This window comes from Protopterus annectens, chromosome 4.part0 (assembly GCF_019279795.1).
Source record: "Protopterus annectens isolate FY-2018-M chromosome 4.part0, PAN1.0, whole genome shotgun sequence".
Taxonomy (NCBI): domain Eukaryota; kingdom Metazoa; phylum Chordata; order Ceratodontiformes; family Protopteridae; genus Protopterus; species Protopterus annectens.
The window spans coordinates 1,330,753,255-1,330,774,316 of record NC_056733.1 but is presented as its reverse complement, the minus strand read 5'-3'; the positions used below and the strand labels follow the sequence as shown (position 1 = coordinate 1,330,774,316).

At 41.4% G+C, this 21,062-nt stretch overlaps 1 protein-coding gene across 1 annotated transcript in view; it reads left to right on the top strand.

The window, feature by feature from the left end:
* Nucleotides 1-21,062, top strand: part of RAD50 (RAD50 double strand break repair protein) — a gene marked incomplete in the record, with an annotated part of 1,663,481 nt that overhangs the window by 1,561,319 nt on the left and 81,100 nt on the right. Inside the window, 1 exon segment of the mRNA XM_044069198.1 lies at nucleotides 18,510-18,643. Within this exon segment, the coding sequence (XP_043925133.1) occupies nucleotides 18,510-18,643 (134 nt within the window).

Sequence of the window (21,062 nt, the reverse complement as noted above, 5' to 3'; positions counted from 1 at the left end):
GGCTTCTGAGGGTGTATTCAGACCTCAGCATTTTTATATCAAACCGACGAAAGCTGCAAAACCTAAGGCAAAGACACCTTCAAAAACTAAAAAACGATGCCTGACCTACGTGCACAGGCCTCTATGCCTAAAAAACAGATGATCAAAATGGCTGAAGACCTTATTACCTTGATCAGGGGAACCCATTCCTCTCCAGATAAGAGGCCTAGGCAAGACACTGACTATGAATCTTCAGATCAGGTTTCTATTTCTTCTGATTCCTTTTCTGACCAGGAATTATCTTTACCTCCCTATGAGGATTCTGATGCTGAGGAGTCTATTCCATCTGCATCTCTCCTCCTGAGGATTATTCATTTGGAGAAACCTTGCATACTTTGAGGGAGCATTTTCACTGGGAGAGTTAAGACTTCTCAGAATCAAAAAAAGAGGCTCAGGGATTTCCTTCTCCCTCAGCACAAGCCTTTAGCCATTCCCCCTGTTTTAGACATTCTGGATGATGTGTTTTCAGAGTCAAGCCTGACCCCTGACTCCTTACCTCCGGCTCCCAGTAAGCCTGACAAGTATTACAGGATCCCTGACTCTCATAAATTTTTATTTAGAAACCCTGCTGCTGATCCTTAGACTATTTCACAGGGTCCAAAGGGAGTTAAGGCCTCAACAGCAAAAAACCCTACCCCCTCCGACAGAGATTCAAGGGCACTGGACAGATGGGGATAAAAGGTTTATACATCTGCAACCTTGGCAATCAGGGCCTTAAACTGTCAATTTCATATACTTAAGTACCAACAACATATTATGGGATTGCTGAAACAGAAAATTATGTTGATTTCAGAATGTGCAGAAAATAAGGAATTGCAGGAATTATTGCATGCAGCTGAACAAGTTGGAAAGCATACTTTGCAATGTGGTTTTGATTCTTTAGAGGCCTCCTGCAGGGCCACAGTTACTGGATCTGTGATTAGGATGCATGCCTGGTTAAAGGAACAAAATTTGCCTGATCATGTTAAAACTAAACTGCTAGATGCACCTTTACAGCATGATTCTCTGTTTGGTATTAAGGCAGAAGAAGTTTTAAAGAAAATTGAAGACAAAGCTAAGTCTGTGTAAACTGTTAAAGATTTCTTACAAGTGCAGCCACTTAGATTCAGTAGACACTGGCCTACAAAAAAATTGGTCCTTTCCTGTGTCAGACAGAGCTCAAAGGGGCAAATCCAGATGCCCTAAGGGTTCCAGGTACCAGGCTCAAGACTCATACAGGTCAAAGCAATGGGGTGCATCCACCTCCAAATCTGGAGGAGATAAAGCGCAAACCTACAGAAAGCAATCCCAATGACCTCCCTCTGCCTACACCAAGCACTTATCTTTTGGCAGCACCCATAGGGGGAAAATTAGCAGTTAATAGCCCAGGACAAGTGGGTACTAAACATTGTATCACAAGGATACAGATTCCATTTCCACACTCTGCCAATGACAGATGGTTGGCCAGATCTGCCAAAAAACCAATGGGCAGAGGCACAGAAACAGGTTACGTCCCTCATGGATATGGGGGCCATTCAGACAGTACCAGAACAGGAAAAAGGACAAGATTTTTACTCAAGACTCTTCTTGGTACCCAGAAAGGACAAGGCCTGGTGGCCAATACTGGATTTATCAATTTTGAACACATACCTGGACATTCCAAAATTCAAAATGCTCACCTTGCAACAGCATCTGCCCATGCTGCGCAAGAATGCTTGGCTGGTGACTTTAGACCTAAAAGAGGCATACCTGCATGTCCCAATAAGACAGTCGTGCAGAAGATAGCTTAGATTCAAGGCTGGGCTTAATGCATTACAAATTCTCTGCACTGACCTTTGGCTTATCTACTGCGCCCAGGGTCTTTACAAAGTGCCTGGCACCAGTAATTGCATTTTTCCGACAAAGAAGTATTCAAATATATCCTTACTTGAACGACTGTCTCATTCAAGCAGAGAACAAGGACACTCTTCTATGACACCTGGCATTTGTGAAAAGGCTTCTAACATACATGGGGTACACAATAAATGAAAATAAATCACAACAGGTACCCTCTCAAAATATAACATTCCTGGGTGCAAGCTTGAATACAACTGCCCAGATGGCTTACCTCATGCCAGACAAACAAAGGCAATTGACTACTTAAACTGATGGCAACAAAAATCCAATCTTCTGCAAGAAAGATTCTGCAGGCTCTGGGCTTCATGGCATCCTGCATCCTACTAATCCCATATGCAAGACTGCATATGAGGAAACTTCAATGGTACCTAAAAAGTTTATGGAGTCAACATTCACACACAGTCTGGAAACAATGATTCCTCTCATCCCCTGCCTGCAACAGGAGTTTCTATGGTGGACAAAGACCTGTCACCAAAACATGGGACGGCCCTTCACTCTACCCCCTGCCAGCCAAACCTTAACAACAGACGCATCAGATTATGCCTGGGGGGCCCAAATGGCAGGAAGATGCATTCAGGGCATATGGGCACCAAATCAAATGCATCTACATATCAACCAGAAAGAGATGCTAGCTGTTCAAAATGCCCTAACAGCGTTCAAGGACTTACTGCATCCAGGACAACTACTGATAAAGACGGACAACACCACAGTCATGTGGTATATAAACAAGCAAGGTGGCACACACTCATACCCCCTTTGCAGATTAGCCATGGCAGTGTGTGACACAGCTTTGACCTTCCAAATAAATCTTCAAGCTCAGTTCCTGCCAGGAAAACAAAACACTCTGGCAGACAATTTAAGCAGAAACCTTATGGATTCTTACGAGTGGAAACTAAATCCACAAGTCTTCAGCATGATAGCAAAGAAATGGGGGGAGCCCAGACATAGACCTATTTGCCTCTCCTCAAAATTATCAACTGAAAAGATTCTGCACGAGGACTTATCACAGACAAGCATGGAAAGTTGACGCCGTATCTTTCAGTTTACGCCTTTCCAACTCTGCCTCTTCTACCCAAGGTCCACCTAAAAGTCAGACAAGAGAAACCAAAGATGATATTAATTGCCCCGGACTGGCCCTGCCAATACTGGTACCCAATCCTAAGGAACTTGTCTCAATACCCAGCTTGGACCTTGCCTCAAAAACCACAACTACTGTCCCAGCAAAACAATCAGATCCTGCACAATCAACTGCAGACTCTGAACCTGGCAGCATGGCTAATCTTGTAATCATACAGACGACACCTCTCAGTAAAGCTGTGATGGATATCATTGTAGAAGCCAGAAGGCCTAGTACTAGAAAATCTTATGCTGACAAATGGAAGAGATTCTGTGCTTGGAATCAAGCACAAGGAACTGATACAGCAGAACCGCATATTCCGCAGATATTACAATACTTAACTGAGATGCTGGACAAAGGCCTATCTTTCTCATCAATCAAAATCCATGCCTCTGCCATTTTGGCTCATTACAATACAGAGCCACCAATCTTTTCTCATCCTTTACTAAAGCAGTATGTTAGAGGAGCCAAAAATTTAAGGCCCCCTAGAAGATCACCATTACCTGCATGGGACCTCAATTATGTGTTGGAAAAGCTCACCCTGCCTCCATTTGAACCAGGTGCTACCGCTGATAATAAAGTTCTTATAATGGAAGACAGCTCTGCTACTAGCAATTACTTCAGCAAGAAGAGTTTCAGAGCTACAGGCCCTCATGGCTGTAGAGCCTTTTATCATATTTTACCCAGACAGGACAAATCCTACCATTATGCCTAAGGTCATTTCCAGTGGGGCTCTTAACCAAACAATTCATCTGCCAACTTTTTATCCAAATCCGCAGAACAAAGGGGAGAGAATTATGCATTCCCTGGACGTACACAGACAACTAAGATTCTACTTGAGCAGGACTAAAGCTCTAAGAAAAAACGAGCAATTACTAGTGTCATATGCTGCAGGATCAGAAGGAAAGGCTATTTCAAAGCAGACAATTTCAAAGTGGATAAGCCACTGCATCCGTTTCTGCTACTTACACCATGGCAAACCTGTGCCCAAAGGCATTAGGTCTCACTCCACCAGGGCTGCAGCTACTTCAGCAGCCTTTCTCAGAGGAGTACCAACAAAGGACATTCTAGAGGCTGCTACTTGGAGTTCTGTTCACACCTTTAAAAAGCATTAACATTTGCCTCTCTACTCTAAGTCCAGGGCAGGCTTTGCCACTGCAGTGCTGCAGGGCCTTATAGCCTCACCTAATGCTGTTTAGCTCCAGCCTCCCAACCATAGCTTTGGGATTCTACCCAAATGTAATGACTGCAACAGTGAAACACGAAGAACATAGTACAGTTGTATACACTTACCATAAATGTAGATGTTCGAGTGTATTCACTGTTGCAGTCCAGGTTTACCCTCCCGTCATTCTACAGTTTATCTTTCCTTCTCTATCTTCTACAACCTATGTGGTGTATTTGCTTGTAGATGAAGGTAAAGTTTATATTGATGCATGTATATATATATATATATATATATATATATATATATATATATATATATGTATATATATATATATAGATAGATAGATATTTAGAATATTGCTACTTTTTTGGGGGCACCTGACATCGGGGGCAAGAAAAACTAAAGAAAATGGTGTCTGCTGCATGTTTTATACCCCTGACGACCTGATGTCATGGAAGAGAAGACAGCAACCGACGCAGGACCCAAGACTTTGGAATTCAGGCCGACTGAGGGCAACCTGCCAGCAGAGATTACCCAAATGTAATGACTGCAACAGTGAATATACTCGAACATCTACATTTATGGTAAGTGTACACAACTGTACTTTCTCTTCTTTGCCCTTTGGCCTCTCTACTGGCCCAGTGGTATTCACAGAATGCCTAACTCCTGTGATTGCTTTCTGTAGGCTCTAAGGCATTCAGATTTTTTCCTATCTAGATGAACTTTTGCTTTGGGCACCTTCTCCCAGTCGCCTGTTACAGGATCTGGAGTTCACCTTCTCTCCTCTTCAGAGTCTGGGGTTCCCTATCAACTTCCAGAAGCCTGTCCTGACTCCCTGTGAGGATCATGTGTAGCCAAGATACAGGATTTATACAGTGCCAGTGTTGGCCTTTCTACTACCAACAAAAGTCTTGTCATTAACAGCTTTCTTTAAGGATCTCCTTCTGCTGACTGCCATTCCAGCCATGGAGTTTCTTCAGCCCCTGGGATTCATGGCCTCTTGTATTCCAGTGCTTCTTCTTGCCAGACTGTATATGGAAGCTTCAGTGGTACGTCAAGTCGGTTTTGCTGCAGCATTGCCAGTCTCTGGATTTCAGTGTACTTCTCCTGTCTTGACTGAAGAGGGAATTTGAGTGGTAGATTCAGCAGTTTGTTCTCAACCCAGGACTGCCATTTCAGCATTAAGTCTTCTCAAGGACTGTTCCCCAATGCCTTAGACATGGGGTGGGGGGCTTCATATGGTCACCTGAGAGTTCAGTGTCTCTGCCCCCCCCCCCCCCATTATAAGTCAGATAATATCAGCATCAAAGAGGAGTGCTCTGATTCTGGCCCTTCAAGCTTTTCACCCTATGTTCTCTTTAGGCCCCTTGAAGGTATGAACAGACAGCACTACAGTAATGTGGTATGTCAACAAGCAGGGAGGCACAAAATCTTACCTTCCCTGCAGGATTGCTGTTCATGCTTGGGAGGTGGCTGTCAGTTATCGGTTAACTCTTCAGGCAGTATGCATTCCTTCAGTGCACAATCTAGTGGCAGGCTCTCTGAGAAGATCCAAAACACAGTGTCATGAATGGATGCTTCATAGAGATCTGCATCTGGACATTGTCCATTAGTGTGGTTTTCTTCTGGTAGATCTTTTTTCCTCCCCTTTGAACAGGCAGCTTCTTTTCTTCTCTTCTGTTCCAGGCTGCCATGCCATCTGTTGTGGAAGACGGACACTGTTTCTTTTCCTTGGAAAAGAATGTTTGTTTATGCTTTCCCTCCTCTTCCTGTAATTCCAAGTGTCTTATGTAAGATTCAGCTGGACTCTGTAAAAATCTTGCTACTGACTCCCTTTTGGCCAAGACAGGACCAGTTCCCTCTCTTAATGCATCTGGCCAGGGACAGTCACCACAAGTTACTTCACTGGTTGGACCTCCTCACATGGGTTAAGGAGTCTCTCATCCATCCTCACTTGTCAACTCTTCAACTGACACTGTGGATGATAGGGTTCTAATCTCTTTCCTGCATATCTTTTCTGAGGATGTGCTCAGGGTTTTACAGGAGACAAGGAAACCCTCAACCACAAAATCTTGTATGTACAAATGGAAAACATTTTTCTCTGGTGCCATGTTCATAACCATGACCCTTTTTCATTGAGCATCCCTTTGTTCCTCTCCTATTTGTGTGAGTTGTTCCACTCTGCCTTGGCCTATTCATTGAATGCCCATCTGTCAACCATTTCTGCGTTTCTGCTCAGGATTTCTCCCTTGGCTTCTCGTTTTGAGGTCAAACAATTTCTTAATTTTGTTTTGTAAAAATTGACTCTGGCTCGTTTTGAGCCTGCAGATTCTGCTTCTTTGCAACATTGTACCTGGAACATTATTTTGTTGCTGGCTCTTAACTTCTGCTCAGAGGGTTTCTGAGCTCCAGGACATGGCCATTCCTACTTTTTTGACTTTTCACAAGGACAGGGTGTTCTTTTGTACTTATCCTGTTTTTATGCCTAAAGTAGTAAGTGAGTTGTTCATGAATCAGTCAGTACAACTCCCTTTCTTTTTCCCTTCTCCTCAGTCCGCTAATGAGAGGGCCTTGCATACCTTGTATTTGCACCGACAGCTCAGGTACTATTTGATAGAACTAAGGCCATTCGTAAATCTGACCAGCTTTTTGTTTCCTTTTATCCCAGGACATTGGGTTTGGCTGTTTCTAAGCAAACTATCTCCTCCTGGATATCTAAGGTCATTTCTATTTGTTATTCTTTTCATGTCAAATCTTTGTTGGACCTCATTCCACTAGGGCTGTTGCCGCCTCTTGTGGTTTCTTCAAAGTGCTAGACACCAGTTCCATCCATGAAGCTGTCACTTGGTTTTTAGTAAGCATTAAAAGTTGGATATGATTTCTAAGGCAAGAGCAGGTTTTGCTAGAACTATTTTGTATGGGTTTGTTGAGGGGTCTTCTTATCCTTCCACCTCCCATTATGTTGCTTGAGCTTTTTTACTTTCCCTATAGAAAATAATATTGCAACAGTGATACAAGTAGACATAGTGCAGTTGTGTAAAATCTTACCATGACAGTAGATGACCTTCTGTTCACTGTTGCAGCATTTGCTCCCTCCCTCCAACCCCCTCTTGTTTGTTCTGGATTCACTTCTGGCTGAGAAACTCCCCTTTTTCTTCTGCATTTTCTACTCCCGGATGTGCATGGACTCCTTTGTCCTATAGAGACTGTTAAAGTACTGGGGCAATTCAGTTCTGGATATCTGCTTTGTATATCACTTTTATGTCCTGCATCCTATTCAGAGAGCATATGTGTGAAGTACGGTGCATATAAGATCATAAAACTTTGGTATACTGCACGAACGTTGGGCTGCCCTGGGTTGGAGATCCCTATAGTATAGAATACTGCAACAGTGAAGAGAAGGACATATACTGTTATGCTAAGATTTTACACAACTGTGTAAATATGTTGATTTATATAGATTTTAAGATAGTGCAAAGTTTCTTTTTCTGATATCAGACTACAAGTTAAATGGAAAACAGCTGAGGAATTTGGGGTGCAAATATTGAAGATTACAATAATTTATGACCTATATCTATGGCAGTGTTTACTGCATTTTAAGATCAGAAAATGTATCTCTCTTATTTCCCATGTCATGTACTTTTGCTGCTTCTTTTATGCTATTTCTTCTTGACTGTCTGTGGTTCAAATCCTTTTATGTCCTTCTTTTTCCATCTTGTTCTTCCTTCCATCAGACCCCTTTTTTAATGCTCATGTGTGTAATTCTGTATTTTTCTTTTTTTTCTGCTTTCAAGATATATTTTCATGGAGTAATAAGAGATATAAGTAGTATCCATTTCACCTTAACTGATGTGCCTATTTGTGGATCCTGCACTGGGGACATTACTTTCGATGTAGTGTTTTAACATTTAGCTCTGGTGATGTCTCTTCTGTCCATTCCTGAATGGATGGGTCTTATAATCTGTCCTTGGATCTGACTTCAGCCATTCTAGACTTTGGATCCAAAGCTCACACTCTTTCCCTTACCCATTGTGGCATCCCCATGCTCGACCAGTAATCAAGGAGTCTGAATCCTCACCACTGACACACAGCTGACACACACACACACACACACACACACACACACACACACACTGAGATTTGACTTTACACACACACAAGCACTTGGGAAAGGCTGGCACATATTTACCTGCTGTGTCCCCATCTCCCCACAGTATAATGTAGTTATCTCTGCCACCAGACACTCCGCAATTAGCTATGTTAAGACACTCAACAAAGGATGTCCAGTTATACCGTGTAATATTAATATTTGTCTTTTCGGCTTTTCCTGGTTAGGGGTCGCCACAGCGGAACTCCGGTCCGCTAATGATTGGCAGTAGATTTTTTATGGTGCCGAGTTGCCAGCCCAACGCCCAACCTTCAGTGAAGGCACGCCCATTCACTCATGTCTTTCGGAGGCCACTCTACCGCGGGGAGGACATACAGACTACACACAGAAGGCACTCCAGCCGTGAATCATACAGGAGATCCTCTTGCTCTGAGGCAACAACGCTACTGCTGTACCACTGCGGCTACATACCGTCTAATATTAATACTTAATACAAATGGTAGTAGTTGCCAAAGACAGCTAGGCCTTCTGGAGTGGCCCACACAGTGTCACCAAGTAAATATAAGCAATCTCAAAGGATAAGTACTTTCTAAAAGGACCAGCCACAATAAAAGTTTTAAATAAATTTAATAATACATAATAAAAGAGCATGAAAATACTGAATATATATTTAAAGTAAACCACCTGGATTAGATGCTTCAGCTCCATCTGGGGTGGTTTTGGGTTCTCCCTCGTCATCTACTTTTGAGGCCATCAAGAGAACGCATTCCATTCCTGATGAGCAGATTTCTGTGATGCATTTAGCTCAGTCCATCCCCCATCAGAAGCCCTTGGGTCCTGATCCTGCTCTTCCTATCCCATCAGTACAGCTAGTTCTGTCGATCCTAGAGACAGTCCAGGACTCCCATTCATCTTCTGAGTCATCACTGGGGCATTCCACCTGCAAAGGCTCCTCCCCACAGGAGTCACTAGCTGAAGACACTGATTTTGATGAAGGGGAGTGGGCCCCCAGATCCACTGCTTGAGGATGTCACATTTGGATTGATTCTTGAAATTTTGAGGTAGAAAGGCAGATAGTCCTCCATAGCCTCTCCCAGGAGGAGTCGGTGTTTCTTGTGGCTTTCAGATCCCACTTTTCCTTGTGACTTTACCATTATGCTGCAGGCTATAGATAAACACCCTTTTGAACCTGCAGCCATGGTGAACAGCAAACGTCTGGCTTGGAAAACATTGTTTCTGGTGACAATCACTTCAGCCCAAAGGGTATCGGAACTACAAGTCCTGTCTTGCAACCACCTTACCTTATTTTCCATAAGGATAGAGTATCTTTGCAGGTAAGCTCATCTTTCATTCCTAAAGTAGCTAGTGCGATTTCACTAAACCAATCCATCAGTCTGCTGGTTTTCTTCCTGAATTTTACCAACAAAGGGGAGTACATGCAGCACCTGCTGGACATGTAATTGTCAGTTCCATTTCTGTCTCAACCATACCGGGGATATTGAAAGTTTAATGAACTGTTTGTCTCTTTCTGAAAAGTTAAAGTGGGACAAGGGGTCTCTAATTTGCCTGCATCTTGTGTGTATTCAAGGAAAGGGCCTCACCTTGCCCAAACCCATTAAGGTTAATTTGACTAGATCTGTGTCTGCTTCTACTGCCTTCTTCTCAAGGGCCTCTACTGATGATAGCCGCACTGCTGTCTTGTGGTTCCGTGTTCATGCATTCATTTCTCATTATAAATTGGATTTTTTTTCTCCATAAATAAGGTTACTTTTGGTTCAACCATCCTCTGAAATATCTGTCCATGAGACCACCCCATGAGTTCATTAGCTGGAGACTGTGCCGCATCTCTTTGAGGAATGGACAGAAGTGACAGCATTAGATATGAAAGTTATGCACTTGCCATAACAATAGATCTGTATTGTCTGCTTCCATCTGTCCTCAACTTCCTGCTTTCCATAAGCAAAAGGAGCAGGTGACAGACAGTATGGCCAAAGAGTCTCAAATAACTCCAGCTTTACTCCGTCGCATATCGCCTACTCAGAGGTGATCTCTGCCTAACATACAAAGCTATGTCAAACCCAGAGCTGTTGGACATGCTCCACTTAAAGAAATCCCAATCCCTCCGAGCTACATGCTCTAGGGACCTAAACCTTGTCGCCACAATAAACAGAACATGCTGGAGGGATAGATTACTGTCCCAGAGACTTTCCATACTCTGGAATCAACTACCTATCTATATCAAACTAAGCTCCTCATTAGCACTCTTCAAGAAAAATCTTGATGATTGGATGGGAAATAGGAAATTCACCCCGGGGATCACCTCTGTGGCTATGCTCGACAGTGGCACAGGAAAATAATTTTCTTGGGTGGCAAAAGCCAGGGTACCTTTTTGGCTGGGCTTGTATAGGCTCCAGGGCCGATAGCCTAGTACCTACCTATGAACTACATTATTAATAAAACAAACCTAAAAGTTGGTTCACTCGCCAGGGATCTGGGAACTTTTGAAGATAGTAACCTAGCTATTGACCACTGTACTCTGCTTCATCAGACCCATCATAGAATAAAATGCCCCCTTCAGTGTGTACCTGAACAGACACATGCAGCAATTGGAACATCCACAAAGTTTCCTTACAAAAGGAGTACAGGAAGTAAACACAAAGTCCTACTTTGATCACCTCAAAATCCTGTCTCTTTACTCTGTACCATACAAACTTCTGAGAGGTGTTCTTTGCCTGGAATACAAGATATCTCTGGACCCTCTTTTGAAGAACCTTTTGCATATGTGCAAAATAAATAGCGTCAAAACTACTAGATCAAAAGACATATATTTTGCTTGTGACATGTATAGGACATGTTGGAGAGAGAGTTGTTTCTGAGATAATTCCCATTCTCAGGAACAGGCTCCCCATCCATGTAAAGCAGCGTTTCTCCTTAACCCAGTTTAAGCACTGCTTGGACCAATGGATTATGGGTAATCAGAAATTCACCCCTTGTCTGGTGCCTATGTCCCTGAACAACAGAGCCAGTCAGTAAATCACCCTCATGTAAATCAAATGTGTGGGTCACCTTTGGTTGCATGGTTAGGCTTATGTAAGGGCCCTAGTGGTCGTTAGCCTAGTATACATCTATGAACGTGGTTGGTAAGTGAAGGGAGGAGCACAGAATAAGAAGCAGGAAAGCAGGGCTGCATGAAGACCAGAATGAAGCAACAAAGTTCACATAATGGGTCAAGGTGATTCTGGAGAAGAAGCATCTAGCTAGAGGAATTTAAAAAGAAATTCAGATTATTGTGTTTCTGTTCTTAATTGTATGCCGGAAATTCATGAGTATAACAGATGATAGAAGAATACTAAATAAATTGTTCTGTTTGCTAATTACAGAAAAGAAACGAGAGACTGTTTCTAACAGGGAAACATAGGCCATGTATATATGAGTCTAGTGCACCAAGTTGCCAGGGAAGCCAAAGCGAATGAACTAATGAGGTTGACAAATAAGGAGCTGAGTCCATATTTTCATGTTTTCAGCAGGACTCCACTGAAGTCAAGTGCACCCATACAGTAACCCCTTAGAATCAGAAATGGAACAGAAAGACTGGAGGATGATTCAGGTAGTTTTGTTGTGCAAAAGTAGGTCATGAAAAGAAACTGGGCACATGCAGACCTGTTTGTCTCACTTGTACCTCAGGGAAGTTTGTGGAATGGATTCTGTAGGAGAATGGGATTCATTATAAGTGCTGTTCCTGCAAATGGACAGCAGCAAAACGTCATCTAGTAGAATTCTTGTCAGTACAGCTTATTCCACTTCTGTGATGCGCTGAACATGGACAAGTGCAGAGGTAGTGTAACTAGATCTTTACAAGACCTTGAACACTACTGTGTCGTGGTTAGCAGCGAAACTAGGCTATGGAATGGGGCTGTTAGTCAGAGGGTGAATTGGATACTAGCTGACTGACCAGAAGCACAGGATGAAGGCTTTGACAGGACATTCTTAGAAGAATTATTAGTAATTGGTGTGTGTCACATTTTCATATTAGGTGTGGTTCTGTTCAACTTGTTTGTGTTGGGTATTTGACTGGAATTGTAAGGTAGGATAATCCTACATATTGACAACACCAAGATGGATTGTTCTTCACTGAAATGTGGTGTACAGCATGAAAGGTAAACAAACAGGTTTCTTCAAAGATTTAGTACAGAAAATTGCAAGGAAAATTCAGGTTGTGGAAACTGACATCAGAGTGAGAAATGCAATACTCAAAATAAATATTAGTAAGAAAAAGAAATGAAACAGATTACAGCTTCTCTTTGCAATCAAAATTGTTATTAAATTTCTTCAAAAAATATTTGGGTTTATAACCTCTAACCACATGTTAAAACATCCAGCAATGGAATAAATGAACAGCAGTAACAAAATGTAATAAATGAAAACACGAATCTATATGCATTTTGGTATTTGTTGTTTGCATAGTGCACACTTTTATTGCAGAAAAGAAAAAAAATCCCCAAATCAGTATATATTAGTCTTGAGTAGTAACAGATAAAATAGTTTCCTTTCTCTAATATAACAACCTTATCAGACATTATTGTTTAAATTATCGATAATACTTGGGTATATTTTTGAAGTAGGGAGAGGCCCCATATCTCCTTACCCCTCTTACTTATACCAACTCTGTGGGCACACAGCAGCGGAAAAAAGAAGAAAATTCCCAGCCCACACACATCGGTCTCAGGTTACCTCTGTAATGCCAGTCATACTGCTGTCACAAATTCTGTGTCAGGACCACACCATGCAATCTTTTGCCATAGTGATGTAATCATATTGTAATCTTCACTATCTATGTCTTTTGTTACTGTTTGTTGGATTTTATTAACTGTTGTGTAGACAAGTGATTATATAACATGCTGCCATGTATCTTAGAAATAAAAAAATGTCAACACAGAGTGCAGCACTCAGTGTTTTTTTGAAGGTCATAAGCTTGTCAGCATAATCTCTGATCCTTTCCTGTAACTAAACTCATATAGCGCTACAGTCCACAGACCTTCTTTAAAAAAGATCCTTGCAGCAGCCCAAGAAAAGCAAACAAACCAGGAATTTTGCTCAGGTTTATTCCTAGTTGATAGAAAAACCTGAGGACTTGAGGTCCATTGTAAAGTTTAGCATTCTGAACCTGTTCATCATATGCAGGAAATTTTCATTGCTTCCCCTTTATGCCCTAATTCACCTGCTGTCCAGACTTGACTAGATGAGCTTCTTGAGAAAGATGGATGACTTATTGCACATTTAACAAGACCCAAAGAAAAGGAAAGAAAACTGTGAAGCTCATAATTATGGTGGTAAGTATAGAGAACTCCAAGAACAACTGCATGTTGGTCAAGATTTGACTCAATTGCTTAAGTAGAGGTGAATTTAAACCAAATAAAGTCTAATAATGCTGAGTGAAGGTAGCAAGCCATGTAGACTTCTCTTCACAGTACTGATCCATGACTGCTGTGATGAACATCAGACAAATCATATCATCAAGTTTGCCAACAATACCACCATGATTGTCTTTATCAGAAATAACAACGAGGGGGCATACAGAGAAGAAGTAAACCAACTCGCCAGATGGAGCACTGACAACAGCTTAACATTAAATGTTGACAAAACAAAAGAAATCATTATTGACTTCAGATGAAAGTAAGGGTCCCACACACCCATCACCATCAATGGTATGGCAGTTGAAAGGGTAAAAAGCACCAAATTCCCGGGGGTGCACATGTCAGATGACCTATGCTGGGCAACAAACACCTCCAGCCTTGTAAAGAGAGCCCAATAACATCTCCACTTTCTACGGAGATTATGTAGAGCAAACCTCCCTTCCCACATCCTCATGACCTTCTACAGTCACAATCAAAAGCATACTAACAACATCACGATCTGGTATGGAAACTGCTCATACACAGATTGCAAGGCATTAGAGAAGATTGTAAAGCAGGCCAAGAAAATCACAGGATCATACCCCAGTCCTTACAGGACCTTTACTCTTGCAGATGCTATGGCAGGGTTGTGAAACTGATAAGGAACAAGTATCCTGCACATGGACTGTTCCACCTCCTGTCTTCAGGGGAAACAATAGAGAAGTATCAGGTGTAGAACATCAGGATTCAAGAATAGTTTCTATCCACAAGCAATCAGACTGTTGAACAACTAACCTTAACAATGTCAACACTCCCTCAGTTTGTGAGAACACCGTAAGTGCAATGTGACTTTTACTGTCGTAGAATTAAATTATTCTATTTATCAGAGTTAAGCGGTCTGAACTAAGTTATTACTTGCACAAGTATGAGAACTGTGAATGATGCTATGCTGCTATCCTATCTTAAAAATGGTGGTGAGTAAGTTATCTGTGTGTGCATTTATATCTGTACTGTCTAGAATTTCTTTTGTTATATGCTTCCTTCACCCTCAATGCACACAAGCCTGAAGCAATGAAATTTCATCCAGTGATGCACTGTATTTGTTGATCTAAATGATAATAAAGTTTACTTTGACTTTGATTTACAAAGTCTAAAAAAAGTAGCAGATACAGACAAATGCAGGTTCTGTAACACGGAGCTAGAAAAAAGGTGCATGTCTTGGTGCTGGCTGTGATATACTCATGGCTGAGGGTCTATGTACTGAAAGGTGCAATAATGAGGCAAGACTGTTCAATTGGGAATTGTCCAAACACTGAAGCTTACAAATAGCTGAGGACCATTGGAAAAATGAGCCACAAAGTATTACTGAGAATGCAAAAGTTCTGATTCCATGGATCATCCAATACTGACAGAAAACCAGATTATACCAGTCGAAGTAAAAAGGACAAAAATGTAATTATTGAAATTGCTATACCCAGCAATTATCCGCCAAACTTCTTGGTGTCACCATTGATGATCACCTAACATTTAACACCCATATCCAGCTAAACATCAAGAAAACACACATAAAACTTGGCCTACTTTACAGAAACAACCACTTCCTCTGTCCTACCACCAGACTAACTGTCGCCACAACCTATCTCCTTCCCTCTCTACTGTATGGCGCTCCTCTGCTCACTAATATATCTTCCATACTTACTTCCAAACTGGAAGTATGTTACAGTAAAATCTCCAGATTCGTCACCAATGCCAAATCCTCCTCTCATCACTGCACCTCCCTTCACTCATTAAACTGGCTTGAACTCCCCATTCAACTTGACTTTCTCCAAATCACCACAGCCCACAAATTATTGTTCCAACCCACTAACTGCCCTGCACTATCCAATATACTACAACCATATACCCCCCTCAGATCCCTTAGATCTACCCACCAAAACCTGATTACCATTCAAAAACCCAAGCGCCCAGCTGGTCAGCTTCTGCTATCCTTTTCCCTAGTTAAAAAATGGAATGCTCTGCCTTCCACACTGAGGACCATTGACATCCTTAATAACTTTAAAACTCAACTTCATTCCTACCTCTATCTAAACTGGAAATGCAACTGTACTCTTCAGCCCATACCTCTCAAGCTCTCCTCCCCCTTTACTCCTGGATAACCTTCTTACCTTCCTAACCTCACTCTCAAATGTCGATTGTATATGTAACTAAACAGTAAAATCTAGCTGTTATGCTGTATGCCTGTCTTTTTCTCTTGAACAAAACTGTAATTGTTTTTTTTTTTCTTTTTTTGAATGCAACCTGTTGTTTGTAATGCAAACTGTCTTTGAAACTATTCTTGTAAGTAAACTTTGTGTTGTCGAGCTTTTCTCCCCGGGCCTCCACTGAAAATGGGCCCCCCCAAGCCCAGTGGACCACCCCGGTCATCAATCTGGAATAAATAAATAAATATACTGAGAGAGACAAGTTCATAAAATGCAAGGTATGCAAACAGAATTTAGAGTAATGTGAGATAAAAACACCCAATCATATTAGGAGCAACCAGGCTATTTAAAAAAAAAAAGAATTTTCACGCATACTTAAATACTCTTATCAGTACATGTGACTCTGTAAACTGTGGAAGAAGGCAACTGCTGTTGCTGAGAAGCACTGTAATCATACCCTGACTCAGGAATGGGTTCAATTTCTGTAATGGTTTTACAAACCCACAATATTTGGAGAAATTAAAAAAGGAAGGATACATGAATAAGAAAATATCACTAAAAATTCTAGATGGTTGCAGACATAAAGCCATTATTTCCAGTTCTGTCTCCCTTTATCCAATCTTTCATTGATTTCCATGATCTTTATTAAGTATTTCGTAGCAGTTGTAGCCATTCTTACTAAACTGCAAGTCAATTTTCTTCTTAATTAGATGACTGGTTATTGGTCATTTTTCTCAACAAGCTGTCAGACAAGGCTTTGATATGGGGAAAAATTGCAGTCTTTTTCAATGCTGCAGACATTAGCCAGTAAGATTTAGTCATTCCCTGTGCTTCTTTTAGAGTGCTGATATTTTCCATATTTCACTTCAGTTTGGATAAGGATCTTCTAATTAGACCAGAGCCTGTAAGGCTGTTTCTCAGGTGAGAGTGCTTGTAAATCGCCAATCTTAAGGTCTTAATTCTGTGATTGACAGACTTAGTTTCACATATTCTGAGCAAGCAGTCTTATTTGTTTTGTAATGGCATCATGAAAAACACTTTCCTATGGCAGTAATGTCTGCATAAAATAATGTTAAATCTGTTAATCTCTGTCCTTACTGGACCCATTTGTTTCTTTCCATATGGACAGAGTAACCTTGAGAATAAACCAGAAGGAAGTGTCATTCATTTTGAATATGACTGAGATGATTAGTGTCTTGTGGGCTGTGATGGTTTATTATTTTGCCTTATGGGCTGTGTTTGTGATACACTGGTGTGTTTTCGGGCATGTGTGATGTGTTTGGTGGTGTGTGGAATGTTTGTGAGTGTTTTTTGGAGGTCTCTGCTGTTTAGGTAAGTTTTTATTGAGGACCTTTGCATAGGTGTGTGTGTGCTTGGCTATGTGATGTGAGTTGTGTGGTATTTGTGCTGACAAACTCCTCTTTGTCAGGATTACTGACTGTGGCGTGAGAGAGCTTGAACTCCAAGTGACTGATGTACATGCATTTCTCGCAGGTGGAAGAATTATGTGCTAGGAGAAGAGAGTTGTCAGTAAACATGAGGCAGTTGCTACACTGTCTCAGTGTGCCCATGTCGACCAGACTGGCAGGAGAAAGTGATGGAAATTGTCCAGACATAGTGTTCTGAATGATTGGGCAGACTTATGGACAGGGGGTTTTGTTAAGGGTTTGTCCACAAGAGTGTAGACCACAAGAACTTTCTTAAATGTAAAGTAACTGGCCTGAAGCACAAATGCTTAGAATAACAGATGCATGTAATTAGGCTACTAACAAGCAGTAATAAATGCAGCAGAATAAAAACACTTAAACACTTAAGAGCACACAGAAAAAATAAATTAATAAAGTATGAAGAATACAATTACAATAAAAGCAGCTGAATAAAGTGTACGATTTTTTTTAAGTGGAGAGGGAGGAAACAGAAGATAGTTCAAGATTAGGGAACTAAGTGCATAGGCCTGCCCAAATGCTTTCTCTCTACTTAATACACTGAGCTGATGGGATAGGACAGGGAGGAGTATTCATAGTCAAAGAAGAAAGGGGGATAGTCCTGAATAATCTAACTGCACTATGTTGAATGATCAAATGAGATTGGACAGGGAGCAGTGATCAAAACCAGATTTATAGCAGGGGTAGGCAAATCCAAAGCCACCAAATTTAAGACTACAAGAACACTTGGGAGGGAGAGCAGGAAAAAAAAACAGTGCAGACAACAACAAAGGACAGAAGCAATACAGCAAATATATGAATAATAAAGCAAATATATAAGTACAGCACAGTGCAACCTGAGTTGCAAAAAGTGTACTTATCAGTTTGGAATATCAGATGGGAATAGATTCCAACTCTGCACACAGCCAGGAGAATTTCGCTCTCTGCTATATATTATTGCTGTTTTACAGATAGTATATCACTGAAAGACGTAAATATACACTCATTGTTATTGATTTTGGTTAATGAATGTTGCAATGACAGTAATGAAACTGCTAAATGTTTGTATTCTGCTGTTTCCACATGCTTCAGTACTATATTTATCATTTCCATACCAGTATACTATGTCTTTTTTTGTAATAAATCACTGGAATATACTATTACTTTTATGCTGTTTCCCACAGGTTCTTGCTTCCCTTATTATCCGCTTGGCATTAGCAGAGACATTCTGTTTGAATTGTGGTATTCTAGCACTTGATGAACCTACCACAAACCTGGATCGAGAAAACATTGAGTCATTAGCACATGCATTGGTTGAGTAAGTTTATCATTTTTGTATTTGTACAGTAGCAGTTTGTACCTGCTTAACATGTCATATTGATGTTTTATAGCTTGAATGTGTGGTGTCATCCAAAGATGTCAAACGATTAAAGTGACCTAATTGGAAGAAAAAGTGTTGTCAGTTGGTTTTATGGATGCAGTTTCATTCATTTCATTTTTATTTTTTTGTATAATAATCCTGCTGACCATCACATACCCCACCCCTACAATGAGCTGTATTCATTTGTTCTGTACCGATAACAACATGGTTACTTATTCAAGTGAAAACAGCCAGAGGGGGCCGTCGTCCAGGCAGGCATTGTTTACTTTACCTTGACCATGTGCAGATGATCAGGCTGCTTTGCATCCTCTTACCTACCAGATGTTTTGCCAGCCCTGTGCCACAAATCTGTCAGCCTGAGAGCCAACAGGAGAGCCCTGTTATCACCATCAGACCTCTCCTGCAGGGTTAAAGTCCCCCAAATGACTTGAAACACTCTGCACCACTGCCACTACCCTCACTGTTCCTTGGGCCCATAAGAAAGTCCTAATTAATGTGGACAGCTAGGTGTTTCTTGTTTAAGCTCTAACCTGTCTCTCAGGTGACTGATGTGAGCACCTCCAATTTTGTGGGAGTATTGTATGCTTTTCCTTTGTACATATGTGATACCAGGCATATGAAAGGGAAGGCTTTCATCATTGCCATTGAAAATGGAAGCTCACAGCCTTTAATTCTAGTTATATTTGGTGTTGTGCAAGCCACTAGTAGGATGGTGGAAGTCAACCAGCTGGAACCTTCTCCATCTCCCCAGAGAAGGGGTGAGCAAGTGTCATGCACTCACCCCCCACCCCAAAAAAAAACGTGGTTCTTAAGCAGCTATTCAAACTCTGGTTTAAACCTTAGTTTAGGATTTTCCATCTGCGACACAGAGCAGACTTTAGTTTTGTTTTAATTGCCTAAAGCAGTAGTTTACTTGTTTTCTTGTCAGCAGGAGCATTTAAAACAACACAGTTTACTTAAATTTGCATATTATTTGAGATCACAGAAAAGGCTGAACATTTCTTTATCTGCAAAGTCATATGAATGAAATATAGAAAATGTGACTTTTTAGCTCTTGTAAGGTCTTATTAGGTAATGGGACTTTGTGTAGAATTGTGATTTTTGTATGCTTGATGATGGGCACGCACATCAGTGGCCCATACTGCTAAATGCTGATTCAGTCACCAATGCTGGGCATCAGTCATACAGCAGATAAGACCTTCTTTTCCCCCAGGATTGATTTGAAGACAGGTATTCAGTATCAAAAATGTAATTCCCTTTCATTAGTGGCCTGGAAGCATTAATAGTTAGGGGGTGCAGGGTTGGGGGGGGGGGGGGCAGTGTATCCACTCACAAAAAATATTTTCTATGTTGTCTTCAAACTGGCAGTTCAAACTCCCAAATTTTCAGTACCTGTTTTTGGAGTGAGAGACATCATAGGTTCGTAGGTAGATACTAGACTATCGGTCCAAGGGCCTACGTAAGCCTAGCCAACAAGGTTCCCTGGCTTACGTCACCCAAGAAAGTTAATTAGGAAACTTTACATCAGTTTATTGCACTGAATAGAAAAGTCTGGTTAAATAATATACAGAAATCGAATTGCACTTTTTTTCCTCCTTCCTGCCTGCTCTTCCCTCTGTTGTTCTGGCTGGGTCTGCTCATTATTCATGGGTAGCAGCCAGTCATGCATTGCTGTTACCCAGACAGCCATCAGGGTTACTCTTTCCTCCATCACTCGGCAGCAGCCTAATGCTAGTGTATCCAACATTACCATCCAGATGATTCTTACATATTTCTGTGTACAAACCTAAAAGCATTTAGCATGCTGATGTGCAGCTTTGTGGTCAGGCACATCACTTGTCCATACTGTTGCATGCTGATTCACTCACCTATGCTGGACATCAGTCATGCAGCAGGTCAGACTTTCTTCCTTCCCCCAGGATTGATATACTGGCCACTCCCAGCCTCCCCATCCTGCTTCAATGCAGGTTATCTGGGTCACAATCATGGCTTTTTCACTTTGTACCATGGAACTGGTGCAGTCTCACAATTGACCTGAAAAAAATTAAGTGAATTTATTGGTAGTTTGGTGCATGCATGCATGGTACTGGGCTTGGGCATCATTGACCCTTAGTATCAGGTGCCTGTGCTATGCAGCAGGTCAAACCGCCTTCTTCCTTCCAGGATCGGTGAACCACTGATGTAATGTGATCCTATAGGTTCATAGGTTTATACTAGGCTATCTGCCCTAAGGCATTTATATTTAGACTATTTAATTTTTGTAGCTTCACGCCACCCCTATATACATCGAAAAAATACTCGTGCCCATTAGTTTGTTGTGCCTCTGTCCAGCAGTGACACAGAGAGATGATTCCAG